We start from the raw sequence: 25,410 nt of genomic DNA, 5'->3' as shown, positions 1-25,410 counted from the left end.
GGTAGGCCTAGAGAGAGTGGAAGAAGGGAGGGAGATTTACTGTTGCATAGTTTTAGGCTCACTCTCCTCCCCTTCCACCCTCCTTTCCATTGACACGCAGGCTGTGCCAGCCAAGCAGGAAGGGGAAAGGAAGAAGGGAGAAGGGAAAGGGAGGCCCTGCTATTTTCTCCAGCAGGCAGGCTCTAGCTCCAATGACAGGAGAGGCCCAGTGGTCTCTTCCCTCCCTCCCCAAGCTGGTGACACCCAGCCTGGCCACGAACACAGCCACCCCAGCCTCTCCCTCCCTCTCTGGCCCCAGCTCCTAGAGAGTTTCTCAGAAAACAGGGTGGAGGAGTTTCTCTAGCCCTTTAAACAGCTGACTGACACTTTAGCCCACACTGTTTTCTCACACTTTCTTTCTCACACTTTCTTATTTTCAGTTTTGTACTGTTGAGAACGAGTTTATGGATGTAGCAGAGAGTCTTGGAATGTAGCTGAGCTGACTATTTGGACAGGGTCGTCATCAGTTGCGGTATGTGGAGAGAGGCTGGATAAAGTATTTACTGAGTCCTCAGCTGAAGAAAGTGGTCGACTTTCTGTATTCTTTGTCCTTTGTTTTGCACCAAATCATGGTACAACTGCAGTAAGATTCTGTTATTTAAAGACGGGCAATCCATTTTATGCAGTCTGTCTTTTTGATGTTGTCTCGGATCATTAATGGCTTGTTTGAATAGTGTTGCCAAATATTTATGTCCCTTCCTTTCTTGCTCTGTTTGAAAGGGAAATTGCGTGTCTGTCTGTGTTTTGTGGGTGAGTACGAGTTTGTTAAACTTCTCTCTTGATGTTTTCCCCTGAGAGTCCTACTGACTGTCGGCCTTAGCTTGAGTCTAGAACTGCCGTCTTCTTTGGTTTGATGTCTTATTCAGTACAAATCATACTTCAAGCAATAGAGCAATGTGTGAATGTTTTATGAGATGAAGAACTGCTTAAAGAATCCTTATTTTGCTATGTGATTGTATTCTGACTTTCTGAGTGTGTGTGCTTGTTTGTGGGTAGGTGTGTGTGTAGGAACAAATAGATGTCCTCTAAAAATCTAAACAAATCAAGTTGTCACATGCTTCTCAGGGTTCTACACAAGCTTTTTCCACTGGTGCTTTTCCAGTTGGCAGCAGCAGCGCATAACTTGGTTGCACCAATTTTTATATATACAGTGCCTTTGGAAAGTATTCAGACCCCTGGGCTTTTTCCACATTGTTACGTAACAGCCTTATTCTAAAATGGATTAACTAAACACTAATCCTCAGCAATCTACAAACAATAACACGTAATGACAACATGTAAACGTTTTTTGTAATTTAGGGAAAATTATGAAAACTTTAATAAAATACCTTATTTACATAAGTGTTCAGCTCCTTTGCTATGATATTTGTTGATTATCCTTGAGATTTCCTTGAGGTTTCTACAACTTTCTTCCGGCGCCGACAGAGATGGCCGCCTCACTTTGCGTTCCTAGGAAACTATGCACATTTTGTTATTTTATGTGTTATTTCTTACATTGTTACCCCAGGAAATATTAGGTTTTATTACATACAGTTGGATATAAGCGAAACGTCAACTCACCAACGTTACGACCAGGAATATGACTTTCCACCACCCAGGACAATGGATCGGATCCCAAGCGGCTACCCAAAACAACGGCGCTACAGAAGGGGCAGACGGAGCGGTCTTCTGGTCAGGCTCCGTAGACGGGCACTTCGCGCACCGCTCCCGAGCATACTACTCGCCAATGTCGAGTCTCTTGACAACAAGGTAGACGAAATCCGAGCAAGGGTTGCCTTCCAGAGAGACATTAGAGATTGTAACGTTCTTTGTTTCACGGAAACATGGCTCAGGATACGTCATCAGAGTCGGTACAGCCACCTGGCGTCTTCACGCATCGTGCCGACAGAAACAAACATCTCTCTGGAAAGAAGAAGGGCGGGAGTGTATGTCTTATGATTAACGAGACGTGGTGTGATCATAACGACATAAAGGAACTCAAGTCCTTTTGTTCACCTGACCTAGAATTCCTTACAATCAAATGCCGACCGCATTATCTACCAAGAGATGTCTCTTCGATAATAATCACAGTCGTGTATATCCCACCCCAATCAGACACATCGATGGCCCTGCAACAACGTCATTTGACACTATGTAAACTGGAAACCACATATCCTAAGGCTGCATTTATTGTAACTGGGGATTTTAACAAGGCTAATCTGAAAACAAGGCTCCCTAAATGTTATCAGCATATCCAATGAGCGACCCGGGCTGGCAAAATCCTGGATCATTGTTATTCTAACTTCCGCGATGCATATAAAGCCCTCCCGGCCCTCCTTTCAGAAAGTCTGACCACAACTCCATTTTGTTGCTCCCAGCCTATAGAAAGAAACTAAAACAGGAAGCGCACATGCTCAGGTCTGTTCAACGCTGGTCCGACCAATCGGATTCCACACTTCAAGATTGCTTCGAGCACATGGACTGGGATATGTTCCGCATAGCGTCGGACAATAACAATGATGAATACTCTGATTCGGTGAGCGAGTTTATTAGAAGTGCATCGGTGATGTTGTACCCACAGCGTCTATTAGAACATTCCCCAACCAGAAACCATGGATTGATAGCAGCACTGAAAGCGCAAACCATTGCTTTTATCATGGCAAGGAAACCGGAAACATGACCGAATACAAACAGTGTAGCTATTCCCTCCGCAAGGCAATCAAACAAGCTAAGCGTCAGTATAGAGATAAAGTAGAGTCGCAATTCAACGGCTCAGACACGAGAGGTACGTGGCAGGGTCTACAGTCAATCACGGACTACAAAAGGAAAACCAGCCCCGTCGCAGATCACGATGTCTTGCTCCCCGAGAAATTAAACAACTTCTTTGCTCGCTTTGAGGACAACAAAACCAAAACCAAACCAAAATCTGCAGGCTCTCCTTCACTGCAGCCAAAGTGAGTAAAACATTTAAACGTGTTAACCTTCGCAAGGCGCTTCCTCAGAGCATGCGCAGACCAGCTGGCTGGTGTGTTTACGGACATATTCAATCACTCCTTATCCCAGTCTGCTGTTCTCACATGCTTCAAGAGGGCCACCATTGTTCCTGTTCCCAAGAAAGCGAAGGTAACTGAGCTAAATGATTATCGCCCCGTAGCACTCACTTCCGTCATCATGAAGTTCTTTGAGAGACTAGTCAAGGACCATATCCCCTCCACCCTACCTGAAGAAACTCCCCAAATGCAGGTGTGCCAAGCTTGTAGCGTCATGCCCAAGAAGACTCAATGCTGTCAAAGCTGCTTCAACAAAAGTACTGAATACTTATGTAAATGTGATATTTCAGTTGTGTGTTGATTTAGAGGGAAAAAACATTTTAATCCATTTTAGAACAAGGCTTTAACGTAACAAAATGTGGAAAAGTCAAAGGGTCTGAAAACTTTCCGAAGGCAATGTGTGTGTGTGTGTGTGTGTGTGTGTGTGTGTGTGTGTATGTATATTTATCATATATTTATTATTTCAGCTTTTATTTATTTAATCACATTCCCATACACTCAATTAGTATTCGGTAGCATTGCCTATAAATTGTTTAACGTTTCGGGTAGCCTTGCACAAGCTTCCCACAATAAGTTGGGTGAATTTTGGGCCATTCCTCCTGAAAGAGCTGGTGTAACTGAGTAAGGTTAGTAGGCCTCCTTGCTCAAACACGCTTTTTCAGTTCTGCCCACAATTTTTCTATGGGATTGAGGTCAGGGCTTTGTGATGGCCTCTCCAGTACCTTGACTTTGTTGTCCTTCCTTCCATTTTGCCACAACTTTGGAAGTATGCTTGGGGTCATTGTCCATGTGGAAGACCCACTAGTGACCAAGCATTAACTTCCTGACTGATGTGTTGAGATGCTGCTTCAATATATCCACATACTTTTCCTACCTCATGATGCCATCTATTTTGTTAAGTGCACCAGTCCCTCCTTGCAGCAAAGCACCCCCACAGAATGATGCTCCCCCCCCCCCCGTGCTTCACGGTTGGGATGGGGTTCTTCGGCTTGCAAGCCGCCCCCTTTTTACTCCCAACATAACTGTGGTCATTATGGTCAAACAGTTCAAATATTTCTCCAAAAAGTATTATCTTTGTCCCCATGTGCAGTTGCAAACCATAGTCTGGCTTTTTTATGGCGGTTTTGGAGCAGTGGCTTCTTCCTTGCTGAGTGGCCCTTTCTGGTTATGTCGATATAGGACTCGTTTTTACTGTGGATATAGACACTTTTGTACCGGTTTCCTCCAGCATCTTCACACGGTCCTTTGCTGTTGTTCTGGGAACGATTTTCACTTCTCGCACCAAAGTAAGTTCATCTCTAGGAGACAGAATGCGTCTCCTTCCTAAGCAGTATGACGGCTGGTTTGTCCCATGGTGTTTATACTTGTGTAATATTGTTTGGACAGATGAACGTGGTACCTTCAGGCGTTTGGAAATTGCTCCCAAGAATTAACCAGACTTGTGGAGGTCTACATTTATTTTCTGAGGTCTTGGCTGATTGTATTTGATTTTCTCATGATGTCAAGCAAAGAGGCACTGAGTTTCAAGGTAGGCCTTGAAATACATCCACAGGTACACCCCCAATTGACTTAAATGATGTCAATTAGCCATTCAGAAGCTTCTAAAGCCGTGACATAATTTTCTGGAATTTTCCAAGCTGTTTAAAGGCACAGTGAACAGAAGTATGTAAACTTCTGACCCACTGAAATTGTGATACAGTGAATTATAAGTGAAATAATCTGTCTGTAAACAATTGCTTGTGTCATGCACAAAGTAGATGTCCTAACCGACTTGACAAAACTGTAGTTTGTTAACAAGAAATTTGTGGAGTGGTTGAAAAATGAGTTTTAATGACTCCAACCTAAGTGTAGGTTAACTTCCGACTTCAACTGTACATAGACACACACACACTGATAATGACCTGGCCTGTGTCCCATATTGTGCCTGCATTCCATACAAGATTAAACATTCAGGTAAATTTGCCTGTGGCGCACTGGGCCAGTGCCAACTGAAATCTACTGGCCCAAATGTTAAAAAAATCTGACCAATAAGCAAATGATGGGTGCATAATTTCAATAGCAGGTGATTTTAGATTTAATTTGCGGTCTGAGAAAATAATCTATACAGGTTTCATACAGACAAGGGCTTTTCAAGCACTTAAATTGTAATTTAAGGACCTACATTTTATATGTAATTGTTGTAATAGCCTATAGATTTTTAAAAAACTCCCCCCAATATGTATGCAAAAAAGTATGCATTACCACTTTAAGAATGCATTTTTTATATCCTAAATGGTATTAAGTTTTGATTTTCACCTTATTTTTTACGTTCTAAAATGTCAGAGTAATGTGAGCATTGGGGGGGTGTAAAGTGTTGGTTACATTTTTTTATTTTTTATTGTGGGGGGTGGTCAAGGTGAGGAAGAGGATTATTTAAAGCTGGTTCCACGTTTGGGGTGTCAGGACAGAGAGCTTGGTCTGGGCTCAGCGGGAACTGCCCTCCCGTAGGGGTGGGATGGCCAAAAGACCTGAGGTGGCGGAGTGCTCAGATTGGGGTGTAGGATTTGAGCATAGCCTGAAGTTAGTGAGGTGCAGTTCCTCTTGCTGTTCTGTAGGTAAGCAGCATGGTCTTGTAGTGGCTGCGAGCTTCGACTGGAAGCCAGTGGAGTGTTTTCGGAGGAGCGGTGTGATATGAGAGAAATTGGGAAGGTTGAAAACCAGGCGGGAAGAAGCATTCTGGATAAGTTGCAGGTGTTTGATGGCACAAGCTGGGAATTGTTCAATGTCATCCATATAGCAATGATAGGAGAGACCATGTGAGAATATAGAGACAAGTGACTTGGTGACTAGAGAGAAAAGGGCCTAGAACCAAGCCATGAGGGGACACCAGTCGTGAGAGTACGTAGTACAAACACAGATCCTCTCCACGTCACCAGGTAGGATGCAATACAAGAATGTGCAGAGCCTAAGACGCCCAGCCCTGAGAGGGTGGAGAGGAGGATCTGATGGTTCATGGTGTTGAAGGCAGTGGATAGATGTAGGAGGATGAGAACAGAGGAGAGATAGTCAGCTTTGGCAGTGTGGAGAGCCTCCGTGACACAGAAGAGCAGGTAAGGCTAGGTAAGTACCTAGCAAAAAGACAATACTAGACCACAACAGATAAAGACAAACAAATGATACTTATCACTCCTGGAGATATCAGGAGTCCTCTAGCTACAGAATGAAGCGCAAAACCCTTCAATTGAAATGTTAGGAAATGAAAACGCCTACGTATCTCAGAAAATGTTATCATAAATTAAATGACTTCAATGACTTTTCAAGGATCAAAGCGCCTGCTTCCGCCATCAAGCTGTACCGGAGCGCCAAGTCTGGGACTAAAAGCCTCCTGAACAGCATCTACCCCCAAGCCTTAAGACTGCTGAACAGTTACTCAAATGGCTACCCTGACTATTTGCATTGATCCCCTTTTTATTTGCAATGACTCTATGCTGGACTCTACCCACACATACTACACTACTACACTGACATTCCAACATACAGTTACGTCATTTAGCAGACGCTCTTATCCAGAGCGACTTATAGAAGCAATTAGGGTTAAGTGCCTTGCTTAAGGGCACATTGACAGATGTTTTGTTAATTTGACTCAGGGATTCAAACTAACAACCTTTCAGTTACCGGCACAACGCTCTTAACCACTAGGCTACATATACACACATGCACGCACACACACACTACCTACGCTCACACACAAAACACACACACATGCATATTGATGCCAAACACGCACACGCACACTCACACAAAGACACATTTAAAAAACTTTCACACTCTTCCCAAATGCTGCTGCTACTCTGTTTATTATCTATCCTGATTGCCTAGTCACTTTTATCACTACCTACAGTACATGTACATACTGTACTACCTCAACTACCTCGTGCCTGTGCACATTGACTCAGTACTGGTACTCCTTGTACAGTATATAGTCTCGTTATTGTTATTTTTTGAGGTTACTATTTCCTTTAACACTTTTAGCAACTTACTTTTTAACTCTGCATTGGTGGGAAAGGGCTCATAAGTAAGCATTTCACGGTAAAGCCTACACCTGTTTAATTCAGGGAATGTGACAAATTACATTTGTATTTCATATTCAAGGTAGGCTATTCCATGATGACTGAATTGTGCATTTCAAATATTCAACCAAGACTTTGAATTTAATTGGTTTGCATACCCATTCTTGCCTTAGCATTTACTGGTAGATATCATAACTTTGAAAATGTTTCCTACCGCTGTCGGGTTTCTCTCCACACAACAACCAGCTGTTTGAGAGCTGTGTGCTGTTCTGCCCGACAGATTACCTATAGACTGTATGTGTGCTGCGTGCGTGTTTGAATAAATGATGATGATAAAAAAAAGCGAATTGTGAACAAAAAAGGAACGTGACCAGGTAAAAATAAATATATAGATATATTTTTTGACCAAATCAAATCAAAATGTGTGTTGCACTGCCAAGTCAAATGGTCGCAAATGCAACTGTTTTGGTCACAGTATCGAACCCAGGTGTAGATTAACAGTGAAATGTTTCTCATTTTCCAACAATGTAGGGATAAAGATAAGCTCATGAGGCAATATTTGTTTGTGTGTGTATAGGAGTCTGTTTACATGCAACATATAGGACCACTGCCCCCAGACACACACACACACACACACACACACACACACACACACACACACACACACACACACACACACACACACACACACACACACACACACACACACACACACTCACAGACACACACACACACACACAAATGTCTTAGATTCTAAGCTAACTCTTGGATGACCGTGACCTCTCTTTCTCTCTGTGAAGACGCTAACGGGATGTCCCATTTTGAACGCTCAGAGAGGGGGGGACGACAAGGTCACTGGAGGAGAAGGCAGCATCACTGGAATGGACCGGATCACTTCCACAATGACAGCAGGTGAGAATGAATAGCTATCCTACAGCATGAAAATGGTAAAAATACCAAACATAACATAGCATGCTAGGTGTGCTATATTTAAGCAATAAGGCACAAGGGGGTGTTGTATATGGCCAATATACCATGGATAAGGGCTGTTCTTACGCATGATGCAACGCAGAGTGCTGTGGTATGTTGGCCATATACCTCTAACCCCTGAGGTGCTTTATTGCTATTATAAACAGGTTACCAATGTAATTAGAGCAGTACAAATAAATGTTTTGTCATGCCTGCGGTATATGGTCTGATATACCACTGCTGTCAGCCAATCAGCATTCAGGGCTCGAACCACCCACTTGGTAATCGTGAATATGAAGCTCCAGGGTGAAATGATTTACAAAAAGCCAGAGTGCATTTTGTAAATTACTTAATTTGCCCATTTACACCTAGTCAATGTGGCAAATATAAATATCTGACTGCCTCTCTCCCCCACCCCCCCACCCCTACCCACTCCCACTCCCACTCCCAGGGATCCAGTGTTCCAGCATTATGATGGTTATGCTGGCCCTGTGGGGTTCAGGGTAGGCCCCCGGCCCTTTCCTCCCGTAGGGAGACACAATGGACACACGGGGGCGCTGGACGAGCTCACACTCAAACATATGGCCCAGGACTGCAGCTCAGTGAAAAACCAGCTGCTTACACTCAAGAGTTTATTACAGGTAACACACACTCCCTCAAAGGCTTGAATGTAGTCCACGGGAACTCAATGTAATTCCAATCTAATCACTCTGTTGAGTTGAGCTATGACTAAGCAAGTGGAAATCATATCTTGTAACTGTTGTCAGCTCCTTTTACAATTAAATAGATTTAGCATCCAATAAAATGTAACTTTAGTAGAATAACTATTATGTCAAGGTTTGAGTTTACACTTCGCTAGACGGAGGCTGCTGATGTTGTATCAAGCAGTAGCTTTATAGGAGTTTATCACACATCCAGGTGGGAGAAGGCTTCTGAAGTTGAAAGGCAGTAGAAATCTGCATTGCTGCCACATTGACCCTCTATGCCTACTTGTGAGGATGTAGCAGAGATACACACTGAATCTCTCCTACATCTCCTTAGATGGAGAGATTTCTGGAGAAGAGAACTGGTTTGATATGATGTAATCATAGAAAATATCTGCTGGCTTTACTGTGCTTTACTGAGAATGTCACATGTCTCATGTCCATGGCTTGCGAGTGAGTGACTGTGGCACATGGTTTTATTCTATGTGTCACTCATCTCCTCTTACCTCTTACTACGACCCTGCTCCTCCCTTGTGGGTTACCTGTGGTACCTAATCACTTAATAGATCTGTCGGTATCAGATGACACATTCCATTTAACACACACGCACACACACACACACACACACACACACACACACACACACACACACACACACACACACACACACACACACACACACACACACATTGTGTGATGTGACGTGTGAGACAGCTAATCAGTAGTGTCCAGCCTCGGACTGTACAGCGTCTCATGTCTGGCCCTGTAGGACCCCAATATCTACCTTAGTGTCAGGCAGGTTGATATTGGCTTTGGCCTCACAGCCCTCAACAGATTACATTCCTCCAAAACAAGTCAACTGTGCCCCAAGATTATCTCTGACATGACATGACAAACACATATCGACACACAGTTCACTTTCTGTGATGGTAATTGTATTTGCTTGTCAGAGCTGTGATTCTGTTCATTATCTCCAAAAAGGTACATCTTTAATAAGGACCAAAGGGATAAATGTGAGTTATCTGTACCCATGTTTGATTCATGTTCATTTGATATTTGACCTCTGACTGTAAAAGAAGTGCTGTTGCTGCTGGTAATAGTCATCTAATTGACAAAGTCTGTTTGTTTTCTTTAATTAACAGGGTAGTTTGGCCTTGAGCACCAAACAGTTTGTTGGCCCGCCCATTAGTTGTTCTCTTTTTAATTGTTTCTTTGGAGCTGTGATGTTGTGCTCTGGGCAGCAGCTGTAAAATGCATCTCTACTTTAGTCATAATTGATCTATCTGAGCTACAAGCAACAGGCTGTATCGGTGTACCTAGCTGACTATAGGCAAGCTAGAGCGTCCAAAAGCAGAAAATTACAGTTATTTGGGGATACACAGTGAACATGTCCCTCTGCTTGAGAAAAGTTATTTTTATGTCTACCAAACTGCTTCCAGGTACTTATCAGCCATTCTACATAATAATCTACCGAAGAAGCTCCCAACTATGTAGCAATTAGTAGTATCATTATAATAACATATAAAATACAATATACCTACAGCTAGTTCTCCTTTCTGCCCAGCATAGTACAGTTCAGAATACTGAATCTTATGTTTTGTGTTTTTTCTGTGTTTGTAGATGGATGACGGTGGCCCAGAGGTTGTTGAGGGCGGTGAAGAGGATAACAGCACGACCCTACAGGTTGGAAAAACACTATTTCGGACATTGAGCCAAAACAAGTAGCATTGTTAAACTAGAAATTAACCACTGTGCGTTTTTCAGTTGGAGGAGCTAATGAAGGAGGTGTGGAAGCTCAGGGAGGAGCTGAGGAATAAGGAGAGGACAATCGCTCAGCTCACACTACAGCAACAGCAGCTACAGCAACAGGGGGTGAGTCTCCAGGAGGGGTCAGCGAGAGGACGGCAGTCATTCTCTGCCAGTGCACGACAGCTGCTTAGTGCAACATTGGGTTATGTGGGAGTTGTGGTTTTACTTATACTTTAGTCAGACACCTACATATGTGGGAATGGTAATCTCAGTTCTGTTAGCTTTTACCTGGATCCATCAGTGTTGTAACGTTCATTAGTGTTCAGGGGCTAGTGGTCTCGTTAGGCAAAAAAACAGACTGTCCACTGACGTTATTCAAATTCTCCATGTACAGTAATACCAAATGTATGGAAGCCCTGAAGCCCAAGGCAAAACAAATACATTACAAATGTGGACTCATTTGAACAACTTAGTATCTCGTTCAAATTACATAGTTTTCTCGTTTGAATGACTTAGTAAAAAAATTAGTGTCAAATTAGACCTCATTTCTTATGCAGCGTGTCAGTCAGTGTAATGGTTGCTGCAGCCATTCATTCGCTGATTCCACCCATTGACAGTTCTTTGATAGCCTAAAGCAGGGCTGCTTTTTAATTCCAGATCATTTAAGTGGGCGAGTGTGAAGAGCGTAATTCGAGAAGATTTGGAAAATGGTGACGCCTTCTCTCCCGCACCTATTTTGCTCTGGTATTGCTCAGCCACAAGCTCTGGGCATGCTTTTCCTAGCATTTTTTGTTTCCTTTTTCACTATCACTTTTAATTAGGCCTATGTGGTTGTAATTATTTAGCCTATCCCACCCACATTAGCCTATATCTAGTTTATATTCTACTTTCTAACATTAGGATATGTCATTTCTATTTTGAAGGACTTCAAATGTATTAACGCATGTTTCAGGTAGGCAATACATAGGCTGCTGTAAAATGTAGAAACACCATAATATAATAATAATATATTTAATGAAGCTAAAATTTCATAAATAAATCTTAAATGATAAAGGCCAGAATCAGTTTATTTTCATAAATGAAAGGGAATAAATAATCTCAAACTGCAACGGTCAAATGATTTGCACACAGAAGCAAGCGCCACCAAGCATCACATGTGCATTGAGTATGGGAAATGCGCTCTACAAATTAAATATTTATTATGACACAAGGCGAGACCCAGATGCAGACTCAGGAGGCAGATGGTTAGAGTCTTACAATGTTTATTAATCCAAAAGAAGTAGGCAAGAGAATGGTTGTGGATAGGCGGAAGGTCAAAACCAGATCAGAGTCCAGGAGGTACAGAGTGGCAGACAGACTCGTGGTCAAGGCAGGCAGAATGGTCAGGCAGGCGAGTACAGAGTCCAGAAACAGGCAAGGGTCAAAACTTGGAGGACTAGAAAAAGGAGAATGCAAAAAGCAGGAGAACGGGAAAACCGCTGGTTGACTTGGAAACATACAAGACAACTGACAGAGAGACAGGAAACACAGGGATAAATACACTGGGGAAAATAAGTGACACCTGTAGGGGGTGGAGACAATCATAGGGACAGGTGAAACAGATCAAGGCATGACAATATAATAATAATTATTATTATTAAGACAGAACAATGCACATGTGAAAACTTAATTACATAAAGGAATATTATTGTAAATCTAGCCATAATATAAACAAGTGAAAGGAGAATTTAATATATACTGAACAAAAATATAAACGCAACATGTAAAGTGTTGGTCCCATGTTTCATGAGCTGAATTAAAAGATCCCAGAAATGTTCCATATGCACAACAAGCTTCTTTCTCTCAAATTTTGTGCACAAATTTGTTTACATCCCTGTTAGTGAGCATTTCTCCTTTGCCAAGATAATCCATCCACTTGACAGGTGTCAAGTGCTGTTTAATCAAGAGGCTGATTAAACAGCATGATTATTACACAGGTGCACCTTGTGCTGGGGATAATAAAAGGCCACTCTAAAATGTGCAGTTTTGTCACACAAAACAATGCAACAGATGTCTCAAGTTTTGAGGGAGTGTGAAATTGGCATGCTGACTGCAGGAATGTCCCACAGAGCTGTTGCCTGAGAATCATGTCATAAGCTGCCTCCAACGTCATTTTGGAGAATTTGGTAGTACGTCCGCAGACCAAGTGTAACCACGCCAGCCAAGGACCTCCACATTCGGCTTCTTCACCTGCGGGGTCGTCTGAGACCAGTCACCCGGACAGCTGGACCCTATTGTGGGGAAAAACTCATTTTGATTGGCTGCGTCTCTGCCCAGTCATGTGAAATCCACAAATTAAGGCCTAATTTATTTATCTTAAATTTACTGATTTCCTTATATGAACTGTAACTCAGTAAAATCATAGAAATTATTGCATGTTGAGTTGATATTTTTGTTCAGTATATTTCAAAAGCCTGAAATTGAAAAATACATTGAGATGAAGCCAATCCCGTGTGTGGATTCTATTTCCCGAAAATGTTATTGTGCCATTTATTTTTTGGGATTGAAGAAAGAAAGCAAGTTGGTGGCCAGTACAGTGCAATACACTTTTGTGAACTATTTACAGACAATATATACAAATTAAAACATCTAGAAGCAAATCAGCCTGAATATCAGGAAGCACAACTGCAACAGGTTTCGAGTCGACTACTAATTCATAAGCACATCTGAAACGGTTCTTTAGAGATTGCAACCCCTCTGTCCTCTATGTTCATTCCACATGGACCTATTGACCCAGCTGTGGATATGTACTACAGAGTGATGCATAAAGACATATCCAAGTTGGAGGCCTCTATCCCCTATTTCAGGAATAACTTTACGCGCTCTGAGAAACAAGCCCTTAAATCTCCAGAATGTCACCTCTATAGTCATCTGCCCAGCGGACATGGGAGGCACTGTTACTTTACAAGACTGCACTGTCTACGAGACTGAAGTACTCAGGCAACTGAATGATCAAACATTCTATAAGAGACGCATTACAAACACAACAGCTTTTGGCTGTAATCTACAGTCACAGACGGCATGCAAAATGGTGGTATTACCAAAAGAGAACACAGATTATTGGTGCGTAAAAACAGCTCCACACCAGTAATCTACAACCTAAATCTCCAAAGGGACAGGAAGAATCTTCTTTGCGATATCAGTCCAGGTTTGGCAGAAGGTATGAAGATCTCTACTCCGTAATGTGACACATTTGTTTACCAAAGACCAATTAGACATTAGTTCAACTATTTCCCGCTAATAAAAACAACTCCACTCAACGTTATTGTACATATCATCCATGCACACCTCAGACATTTTTTGCCCAGTAGGTGGCTTTTGACTCCTGGTAGCTTGAGATGTTTGAAATAGCCTTATCAGTCTGCGTCAGCCTGCACAAAATAGTAAGGTAATAACTGTTTATTCATTGTTTTATTATTATTATTATTATTGCTACTGCTGTATGAGGCTATACAACTGCCACAGCAAGTTGATCGCTGCAATGCAAGGATTTTCTTTGCCACCCATCTGTCAAATCCATCCATTGCTCACGGTTCTCCCTCTCAAGCACTGCTTCTTGAGGATGCATTCCAAAAGTGTGTGTGTGTGTGTGTGTGTGTTGGTGTGACAGTGTAAGTATGTGTGATTGTGTGGGTAGAGTCCAGTGACTGTGCATAGAGACAAATTGTCAGTGAAAATAGTCTGGGTAGCCATTTCATTAACTGTTCAGCAGTCGTATGTTATGGCTTGGAGGTTGTTGTCATCGGTGCTATTGAAAATCAGAGAGCTTCCTTAAGTTTCAGTAAACAATTAGCATACTCTTTAAAGATGAAACAAAGTCATCTTTTTATTTAGATGATTTAAAGTATTTGTTCCTGTTATTGTGAACCATATGATATAACAAGTTAAACCTTTCAATTGAAGGCCTATCACAAACCTCTTTTTGTATTCTGGTAAGCTAATAAAAACGTGTTGTTTGCAGCATGAACCAGCCTATTATCTCTGAAGTTCATTAATGTATTGGTGATGAATACTTTAGCTGTATGTTTAGGCTGCTATTAAAGTACTCATATAGGCCACTTCTCTGTCAGACTGACAGACGCAAGATATCTATACCTCCCTAAATTGGTTCTATTGATGTAAAATGTTTGTTTACCTCTTGTGTTGCACACATTTAATTCTAGCTCACAATCAAGGATGGCTGTGTATTCCTTCCAGCAGTAGTGAAGTGTAGACTATGTAGCCTTGTGATACTGCCCTACTGGACTCTGTGTCGGTCCCTACTTAAATGTAATTGATTTTTGAGAAATAACATCCCACACGTGGGGGTGGCTTCATCTCAATGTATTTAAAATGTTTGTATTCAAGCTTTTACATTTGTGTTTTCCTGTCTATATAATGCTAATATTTTTTTATTTGTAGGGTGCATTCCCCATGCCCAGTGCACATGTGAAGCTTGTTGGTGCTTGCTTGTGTGCACAAATGGTTTGACCTCTGCACTTTGACATGATTTATTCCCCTTTATTTATGAAAAGGAGCTGACACTGTCCTTTATTATTTACATATATATGTTTTAGCTTAATTAAATAGATTTATATTATGGTGTTTCTATATCAAGAAAAGCAAACATTAATTTTACAGTAGTCTATGTCCTGCCTACCTGAAACATCTATAATAGATTACCTTCAAAATAGAAACAACATATCCTATTGTTAGAAAGTAGAATATAAACTAGATATAGGCTACTGTAGGTGGGGTAGGCTAAATAATTACAACCGAATAGAGGAAATGAAAAAATGCTAGGGAGAGCATGCCCAGAGCTTGTGACTGAGCAATACCAGAGCGAAATTGGAGCCGGGAGAGATGCTGACACCATTTTTAAAAATCAGCTTGAATTACGCTCTGCTCTGCACTCGCCCACTTACATGCTCTGGCATTCAAAAGCAGCCCTGTTTTAGGCTATCAAAGAACTAATGAATAATCACATTAATGGAATCAATGAAGGAATGGCTGTATCAAACCATTACACGGTCTGAGAAGCTGCATAACAAATGAGAACTAATTCGACTAAATAGCAATTTTTTTACTAAGTCGTTCAAACGAGATACTAAGTAATTGGAATGAGATGCTAAGTCGTTCAAACGAGTTACAAAGTCGTACAAACAAAATAATTCCAAGAGTATGTTTTTTTGTTGTTTTTGGCCTTGAGCTTCAGGGCCTCCTTACAGCAAAGTCAGGTACAGTAATAGAAAATGTCAGAGCAACATCAATGTTCCAACCTCTCCAGCTCTCCCAATTCCAATAAGAATATCCCACATAGCATCTTCTCTCCCTCACACTTCTGCCACCTCTAACACACACTCAACCAGTGTCTGGATATTTGCACATCTCTGTCTGAACTTTAAGATCTGAGAATGGGAAAACGCAAGATGGATAGAAAAGATGGAGAGAGGATGAACTGCAGTAGGGAAGGATTCTGATTGAAAGGGATAGACAACAATAAAGAATTACCAAGGACACAGAGAGAAAGATTAAGGGAGTTATGTAATGGAATATTAGATGAGAGCCAGATAAGGAGAGATAGAATAATAGAGGGACGGGGAGAGAGAGAATAACAGAGAGACAGATAGATAGAATAATATAATGAGCCAGATAAAGGGAGAAAGAAATGCTGAATTCTCTGTGGGGTGGGCTGCCAAAATACTTTAAGTTTTGACGTTTGAGTTTGTGTGTCTGCTTTGTCAGCAGTTGATGCAGAGCTGCAGATGTTCTGTCATTAGCAAAGGGTGGTTGGTGGTGTTTTTTTGTTGTTTTTTTCTCTGAGGAGAGAGACAGACGTGGGTATGTTGAATTTGAATGTAGCTTAGCTCTTCATTGATTATGAGGTTGGATTGTATTGAATATTAATATTAACCTCACCTCACTCAACACTGGGGCTCCTGGAATGAATACATTGTTTAACGACAAACTGTCAATTACCAACTGATCCACTCCTATAATCCAAACTTCAAAACCCACTGGGGATGACCTACAAGCTCGTAGAGTTAATAGGGTCTACTAGTTATGTCTAGACTAGAGACTGTTTTTGTATCTTCATTAGAACCCAAAGACTCAGAAATAAGTTCCACTCATGCAGTTTTTGAATACCAACTCACCCTAGTAGATCATTCATTTGTTATTGTTATTTTCCTGATACAGTAGTGGTAACTCTCTCTCTCCTCCCCCAGCCTGCTCATGCTGCCCAGTCCGGGAGGGGTCACTGCCACAAGAGGACACAGTCACTCGGGGGGGACAGACGAACTCACCACGACAAAGCCACACAGACCTCTTGGAGAGGACAAGGACACAGCCAAGCGGTGAGTATATATATATATATATATGATACACCTACAGTATATACTGTATATCTGGAGAGTGGAGACCTAAATCCAGTTTGTCTCCAATCTGTCCACTACTGCGTCCACTACTGTGTCAGTCATCAAGCCAGTCCATCACCTATAGTCCCCACCCTCACACTATCCCCCATTCAACTTACTCTCTCACCTATCACTGGTACTACATTGCCCAATCCCCCCTTCATACTCCCACCCCATCACCATTTCCCTATATGGTGGAATCACTTGATGGATGGTGAGACTGACTGTGTGCTTGAGACAAGCCGTCAGCTCTCAGCCATGTACAGGTGTAGTGACTTCTTTTTTCTTTCATCCTCTGTCTGTCTCCATCTCACTTAGTCTTTCCCCATTTAATTATTATATTTCCCCATCTGATATACCCTCTCCCTTTCTGTTGCTTTCTTTTTATCCACTGTTACATTTGGTTGTGTGATGGTTTTGCTTCTAACTCTTTGTAGGGAAACACAGTCGATAATGATAACTTTGACATTGTCCAAATTGCTCTGAAAGGTTAGGAGGAATATAGTGGTTTATGATGAGTAGAGGAAAAAAGAAGAGTGTAAACAAACAGAAATCAGATGACAACCGCAGGGTGTTTCTCTCTCTTTTTTCTCTTTATTTCAGACAGTATCAAAGTTACAGGTTTCACACTGTTAACTAGGGTTTTGGCAATGTATGGAATGACAGATCGTCCCATCGTCCTCTCCGAACATTGCGGAGCACGGAGGGGTCAATTGGCTGGAAGAACCATAGACATTAAAACCAGTAGGTAGTGACATCATCCACATAATCTTATGGAAAACTCCCGATGGCTCATGAAGCCTGAAGTATTTGAATTTGAAGCGTGCCATATTGCTGAAAAGGGCTGAATGGCACTAACAAGTTGCTACGGATCATGGTGAAAGTTTCCGTAACTAGCAAAGGATCATGGTCGACGAACAGTAGTCGTTTTCATCCTGCCTAAGAGAGTCAACCAACCAGGCACGAGCCTCTTCGTAGCCTGTGATTGGTCTGTGTTATCAAGTGGTCCTGTGGGTCGACAAATGTAGTAGACAGAATGGATCACTATTTAATGAAATATCTAGATTTGTAGCAAACTTTTAAATAATTCACAGCGGGGATTGAACTTGATCATAGCTTTAGAGCCCAAAACATCCGTAAATTTTTGGGGGTTTAGCCTTTCTGGCAATAGTAATTTACATACTGTAGGCTTTCAATGGCAGACCAGGGGATTTTGCACTGCTGGGTTGCTACAGTATGCAGTCACTAGCAGAGCTTGTGACTTCGTGCTCCAGACCGGACACTGGGTGCCTGGGAAGAACACAATATAAAGGACACATTGGTTATACCAGAACTGTGATTTGGTGCATAATGTCATTCTTCTTTTTTAAATTGTTACAAAAGCCACAATAAATAATCTCATTGAATCAATGTTCAAACAAAAGTGTTAGACCTAGTTACTTTTTAAACGATTCCAGGCTGCAGAATGATTTTCAAAACGGGGGACCTATGTTTCTCTTGTCCATAAAAATACTCCGATATACAGTGGAGCAAAAAAGTATTTAGTCAGCCACCAATTGTGCAAGTTCTCCCACATAAAAAGATGAGAGAGGCCTGTATTTTTCATCATAGGTACACTTCAACTATGACAGACAAAATGAGAAAAGAAATCCAGAAAATCACATTGTAAGATTTTTAATGAATTTATTTGCAAAATATGGTGGAAAATAAGAATTTGTTTACTTACAAACAAGCAAGATTTCTGGCTCTCACAGACCTGTAACTTCTTCTTTAAGAGGCTCCTCTGTCCTCCACTCGTTACCTGTATTAATGGCTCCTGCTTGAACTTGTTATCATTATAAAAGACACCTGTCCACAACCTCAAACAGTCACACTCCAAACTCCACCATGGCCAAGACCAAAGAGCTGTCAAAGGACACCAGAAACAAAATTGTAGACCTCCACCAGGCTGGGAAGACTGAATCTGCAATAGGTAAGCAGCTTGGTTTGAAGAAATCAACTGTGGGAGCAATTATTAGGAAATGGAAGACATACAAGACCACTGATAATCTCCCTCGATCTGGGGCTCCACGCAAGATCTCACCCCGTGGGGTCAAAATGATCACAAGAACGGTGAGCAAAAATCCCAGAACCACACGAGGGGACCTAAAGAATGACCTGCAGAGAGCTGGGACCATAGTAACAAAGCCTACCATCAGTAACACACTACGCCGCCAGGGACTCAAATCCTGCAGTGCCAGACATGTCCCCCTGCTTAAGCCAGTACATGTCCAGGCCCGTCTGAAGTTTGCTAGAGAGCATTTGGATGATCCAGAAGAAGATTGGGAGAATGTCATATGGTCAGATGAAACCAAAATAGAACTTTTTGGTAAAAACTCAACTCGTCGTGTTTGGAGGACAAAGAATGCTGAGTTGCATCCAAAGAACACCATACCTACTGTGAAGCATAGGGGTGGAAACATCATGCTTTTGGGCTGTTTTTCTGCAAAGGGACCAGGACGACTGATCCGTGTAAAGCAAAGAATGAATGGGGCCATGTATCGTGAGATTTTGAGTGAAAACCTCCTTCCATCAGCAAGGGCATTGAAGGTGAAACATGGCTGGGTCTTTCAGCATGACAATGATCCCAAACACACCACCCGGGCAACGAAGGAGTGGCTTCGTAAGAAGCATTTCAAGGTCCTGGAGTGGCCTAGCCAGTCTCCAGATCTCAACCCCATAGAAATCTTTGGAGGGAGTTGAAAGTCTGTGTTGCCCAGCAACAGCCCCAAAACATCACTGCTCTAGAGGAGATCTGCATGGAGGAATGGGCCAAAATACCAGCAACAGTGTGTGAAAACCTTGTGAAAACTTACAGAAAACGTTTCAACTCTGTCATTGCCAACAAAGGGTATATAACAAAGTATTGAGATAAACTTTTGTTATTGACCAAATACTTATTTTCCACCATAATTTACAAATAAATTCATTAAAAATCCTACAATGTCATTTTCTGGATTTTTTTTTCTCATTTTGTCTGTCATAGTTGAAGTGTACCTATGATGAAAATTACAGGCCTCTCTCATCTTTTTAAGTGGGAGAACTTGCACAATTGGTGGCTGACTAAATACTTTTTTGCCCCACTGTAGTTATATTAGCCTACCTTTAAAAAAATTATATTATAGCCGTATCAAGTGTAGGCTATTGTTATTTCAACTTGATCATCTGGGTAATCACATTTGTGACATTCTTTCTTCCATTAAGATAGTTTCTGACAGTTTCAGACTCAGTTTCAAAACACAGGATTTCACTTAGTAACTATAGTATAACCTGTCTTAGCTAAATCAGAAAAAAAACTAAACAATGGCTGACGTGGTGGGAAAGAAAGCACGTCTTCGCCTGTTTGACAGTTCTTCGGTTTCAGGCTGAATGACAGAGGTGAGCCAAAAAACCTGACCCAAATCACTTGCAGAATATGCTAAACGCTTATCAGGGCAAAGGATGGACAGACTACAGACCCCTGTCACCCTGCGGAGTTCACAGGTGCAGATGCTGCTGGCGTTCCTTGATATAAAGAATGTTATAAATCATTTGACTGTATATTTATAATTTGTACAGTTACATCGGCAAAAGGCATAGCCTAAGAATAATAGGCTTATTGGTTTTTACCCTAAGCCAATATTCAGTCAAGTGTTATAAAGAATGGTATTGGCTAAATAATTGATTTTATCTGATTGCTGTGGACTTTTATATAAATTCACCACTTGTAAGCTATCCAAAATAAAGTTGTTCGTGAGAAAACTCTGACAAATCCCCCTCCCCCCCCCTTTATTGGAAAGACTGCTGCGGGGAGTTTAAGCACGATTGCCAGTTGCTAAATTCAAGGACATTAATAAACACTTTGACAATATTATAGATAGTAGTTTATTTATTGGCAAAGTAACAGCAACTTTTATTGACAGCAGCCAATGTGTAAGCCTAAATTATTGTCTATTTGTTTGAAGGAGGGATTTTCTGACTGTACAATTTATGTTGCCTAGACTTAGGTCAAGAAATGCAGAAGGGTATCAGGTTTGCTTAAACTTCCTATTCGATTAGTCTATCTTGTTTTGTTCTCTGTCGTTATTACAGTACTATGTTTTTATTTGGTCTATTCAAACAACTTTATGAGATGGAACTCTGTTAGGCCTATAGATTCATCCGATGGTTGATCATGATTAGGGGAATAGGGAGAAAAAGGGAAATTTATATTTTGAAACAATAAGCCAGATCAAGGAGTGTCTGCTACAAAAGGCCCATGATCATCCGACATTGGAGAGGAGAGGAATGTGGGGGAAAAACACTTTAGGCCCTATCTGACATTCTGCGCTGCTTTGGTACTCTCCTCTCTTTCTACAATCTAAATTGTTCTCTTGCATTATGTTAAAGATCCAGTATGTAGCTTTGTGCAATACCAGAACAAATCCACATAGAAATAAGAGTAATATATTACATGATTAAAAGTATGTGAATACCTGCTCGTCAAACATCTCATTCCAAAATCATGGGAATTAATATGGATTTGGTCTCCCCTTTGCTGCTATATGCTCTTCTGGGAAGGCTTTCCACTAGATGTTGGAACATTGCTGCAGGGACTTGCTTCCATTCAGCCACAAGAGCATTAGTGAGGTTGGGCACTGATGTTGGGTGATTTGGCCTGGCTCAAAGTCAACGTTCCAATTCATCCCATAAGTGTTCGATGGAGTAGAGGTCAGGGCTTTGTGCAGGCCAGTCAAGTTCTTCCACAACAATCTCAACAAACCATTTCTTTATGGACCTCTCTTTGTGCATGGGGGCATTGTCATGCTGAAACAGGGAAGGGCCTTCCCCAAACTGTTGCCACAAAGTTGGAAGGACAGAATTATCTAGAATGTCATTGTATGCTGTACCATTAATATGTCCATTCACTGGAACTAAGGGGCCTAGCCCGAACCATGAAAAACATCCTAAGAACATTATTCCTCCTTCACCAAACTTTCCAGTTGCCACTATGCATTGTGGTCGGTATCGCTCTCCTGGCATCCACCAATCCCAGATTTGTCTGTCGGACTGCTAGATGGTGAAACGTGATTCATCACTCCAGAGAACACTTTCCCACTGATCCGTTTTTACGCGCTATGCACTTAAGCACTTGGCGGTCCTGTTCTGTGAGCTTGTGTGGCCTACCACTTTGCTGCTGAGCCGTTGTTGCTCCTAGACCTTTCCACTTCACAATAACAGCACTTATAGTTGACCGGGGAAGTGCCAGCATGCATGCGCCTGGCCCCCCACAGGAATCGCTATTGCGCCATGGGACAAGGACATCCCAGCCGGACAAACCCTCCCCTAACCCGGACAACGCTAGGCCAATTGTGCACCGCCTCATGCGTCTCCACTCAGTAGCTCCTCTCCACTCAGGAAGAGTTGGACGTGGCTCTCATCCCCTCTATTCTTATGGTAGGTGCTGGGAACTTTACACACTGTAAGAAGTAAACATTAAAACAAAGAAATGCGAAATATTAAGGTTAGACACTGGGCCCAGACATCAATTCAACGTCTATTACACATTGGTTCAGCGTAATTTCAATGAAATGACGTGGAAACAACGTTGATTCAAACAGTGTGTGCCTAGTGGGTAATCAAGTCATACTTCAAACAGTAAGTTAACAACTGAGCACACCTTACACAGTAGTACTACTAACCTTGCATTCATTTATTTGCCATACTGAGAAATACATACCTTGTCTGTGACATACAGCCCACTTGGATCTTCTTTGAGGAAGTAGGGGAGGAGCAAACTGGCTGCAGTGATCTTCAGACCTTAAATTGGACGGTGTGTAATAAAAAGACTGGATTAAAGTAAACATAATTAGAACGGCTGCATACTGTAAAGGCTACATGAGAAATGTCATGACAGATTATTGGAACCGAGGTCAGAGGAGCAGACAATCAATTACATAACTAGAGATGGTCTTGTTATGCTGCTGGAAATGTTATGGAATTAACCATGTGGGAATAAACTATCAAAGCCAGCAGATTATTATGGTCTGGGTAGGCACAATGGTGTAAAAAGTTTTTTTAGTGTGTGAGTACTGTGAGTAGGAAAATGGAAGCCTTTATATATCCCTTCCCTGTCTCGTCTCTCAATGAGGAACACTTTTGAATGAGCGCTGTGCACACATCCACGTATTGTCAGGTACACTATATATACGAACGTATGTGGAGACCCCTTCAAAATAGTGGATTCGGCTTTCAGGTGTATAAAATTGAGCACACAGCCATGCAATCTCTATAGACAAATATTGGCAGTAGAATGGCCTTACTGAAGAGCTCAGTGACTTTCAATGTAGCACCGTCATAGGATGCATCCTTTACAACAAGTCAGTTCGTTAAATTTATGCTCAGCTAGAGCTGCCCTGGTCAACTGTAAGTGCTGTTATTGGGAAGTGGAAAAGTCCAGGAGCAACAACGGCTCAGCTGCGATGTGGTAAGCCCACACAAACTCACAGAACGGGACCGCCGAGTGTCCCAAGTGCGTAGCATTTAAAAATCTTCTGTCCTCGGTTGCAACACTCACTACAGAGTTCCAAATCAGATCCATTTTTCATTTGTTTTGTCTCGTTTTCCCACACACCTGGTTCTCATTTCCCTCATCATGTGTTGAGTATTTAACCCTCTGTTCCCCCCATGTCTTTGTGTGGTATTGTTTATTGTAAGTGCTTGTGCACATTTTGTTTGACTTGTGCGCGTCGGGTTATTGTGCCCATACTTTGTATTTCGTATGCCGTTGGTTTTACTATTAAACTGCTCCGGCTATTATCAAGTTCTGCTCTCCTGCGCCTGAATTCACTGCCACCAGATACGCACTCCTTACAGGTGTAAAGCTCACCGCCATTAGACTCTGGTGTCAAGTTCGTTGTATGGAGGAGACCAAGCCGCAGCGTGATATGCATACATTCTTCTTTTAATGAAGGAAGAACACTGAACAAACTAACAAAATAACAAACCGTGAAGCTATATAAACGAGTGCTGACAGGCAACTACACATAGACAAGAACCCACCAATACCCAAGGGAAAATGGCAACCTAAATATGATCCCCAATCAGAGACAACGATAAACAGCTGCCTCTGATTGGGAACCAATTCAGGCCCCCATAAACCTACATATGCCTAGACTTACAAACACCCTTAGACATACAAAAACCTTAGACAAGACAAAACAAGCATACAGACCCTCGTCACACCCTGACCTAACCAAAATATTAAAGAAAACAGAGATAACTAAGGTCAGGGCTTGACATCTGGATCAGTGGAATCGCGTTCTCACGCTATACCATCTGTCAGTCTGACTGACGAATCTGGGATTGGCGAATGCCAGGAGAAGGCTACCTGCACAAATGCATAGTGCCAACTGTAAAGTTTGGTGGAGGAGGAATAATGTTCTGGGGCTGTTTTTTATGGTTCGGCCAAGGCCCCTTAGTTCCAGTGAAGGGAAATCTTAACGCTACAGCATGCAATGACATTCTAGATGATTCTGTGCTTCCAACTTTGTGGCAACAGTTTGGGAAATGCCCTTTCCTGTTTCAGCATGACAATGCCCCCATGCACAAACGAGGTCCATACAGAAATGGTTTGTCTAGATCGGTGTGGAAGAACTTGACAGGCTCCACTGTGCCCTGACCTCACTGTGCTGTGCTGTTGTGCGCTGCCAGACTCCGTCAGTGCAGTCAAGTTCAAATATGCTAAATCTGACTTCATGATGTCGTCACTATCGACAATGACTAGTCAAATATCGACGATAGCTGTCAAACATCGTCGATAGATGATGCAATCATAATCGCCCAACCCTACTGTTAACTCAATGCAGTGATTAGAGTGACATGGAGAGAGACAGAGTATGTTTGTGCGTGCATGGAGGTGCAGGATAGATAGAGTACAGAGGCAAGGAGAAGATGCCTCTGAACAAAGGGCTTAGTAAACAGGGGAATGCCGAATGGCCTCATTAAAACAAACAAGCAAACAAGTGCTGGCAGGAAGACTAATCGAATGCAAAACCTTGTGTTTCATCAGACCAAGACAATAGGCTAATTACTGCTACACCCCCCCCCCCCCCCTCTGTCTACCTCTCTCTCTCTCCTCCTCCAACTTTCTCTCTTTTATTTTTCTCTATCTCTCTCCCTTCCCCTTTCTTTCTTTCTTTATTTCTTTCTTTCTTTCTGTCATTATCTAAGCTGTAATCAGACACAATGCTCTTGTCATTCTGTCAGCAGGAGGTTGGTTTGTAGAGGGAGAGGGAGCGAGAGAGAGAAAGAGGCAATGACAGAACAGCTTGTGTCCAGCATTCTAATCTAGAATGATGGGTGGTTTTCACAGAGAGGTCCTGACATTAGTCCCCCATACCGCCTCTCTCTCCCACCCCCAGAGATTCCACACTCACTG

At 42.0% G+C, this 25,410-nt stretch overlaps 1 protein-coding gene across 1 annotated transcript in view; it reads left to right on the top strand.

Annotated features, from left to right (window-relative positions):
• The first annotated feature begins 394 nt into the window (after window positions 1-394).
• The window catches only part of LOC139381848 (uncharacterized), a 41,552-nt gene continuing 16,536 nt past the window's right edge, over window positions 395-25,410 (top strand). The window contains exons 1-6 of the mRNA XM_071125663.1: window positions 395-511; window positions 7,918-8,029; window positions 8,538-8,727; window positions 10,411-10,473; window positions 10,555-10,662; window positions 16,785-16,913. Of these exons, the coding sequence (XP_070981764.1) occupies window positions 7,929-8,029; window positions 8,538-8,727; window positions 10,411-10,473; window positions 10,555-10,662; window positions 16,785-16,913 (591 nt within the window). The 5' untranslated portion in view covers window positions 395-511; window positions 7,918-7,928. The remainder of the gene's footprint in view (window positions 512-7,917; window positions 8,030-8,537; window positions 8,728-10,410; window positions 10,474-10,554; window positions 10,663-16,784; window positions 16,914-25,410) is intronic.

The sequence above is a fragment of the Oncorhynchus clarkii genome, chromosome 23 (assembly GCF_045791955.1).
Source record: "Oncorhynchus clarkii lewisi isolate Uvic-CL-2024 chromosome 23, UVic_Ocla_1.0, whole genome shotgun sequence".
NCBI lineage: Eukaryota > Metazoa > Chordata > Actinopteri > Salmoniformes > Salmonidae > Oncorhynchus > Oncorhynchus clarkii.
Note: the sequence above shows the minus strand (reverse complement) of the source record. Positions and strands in the feature narration are given on the sequence as shown.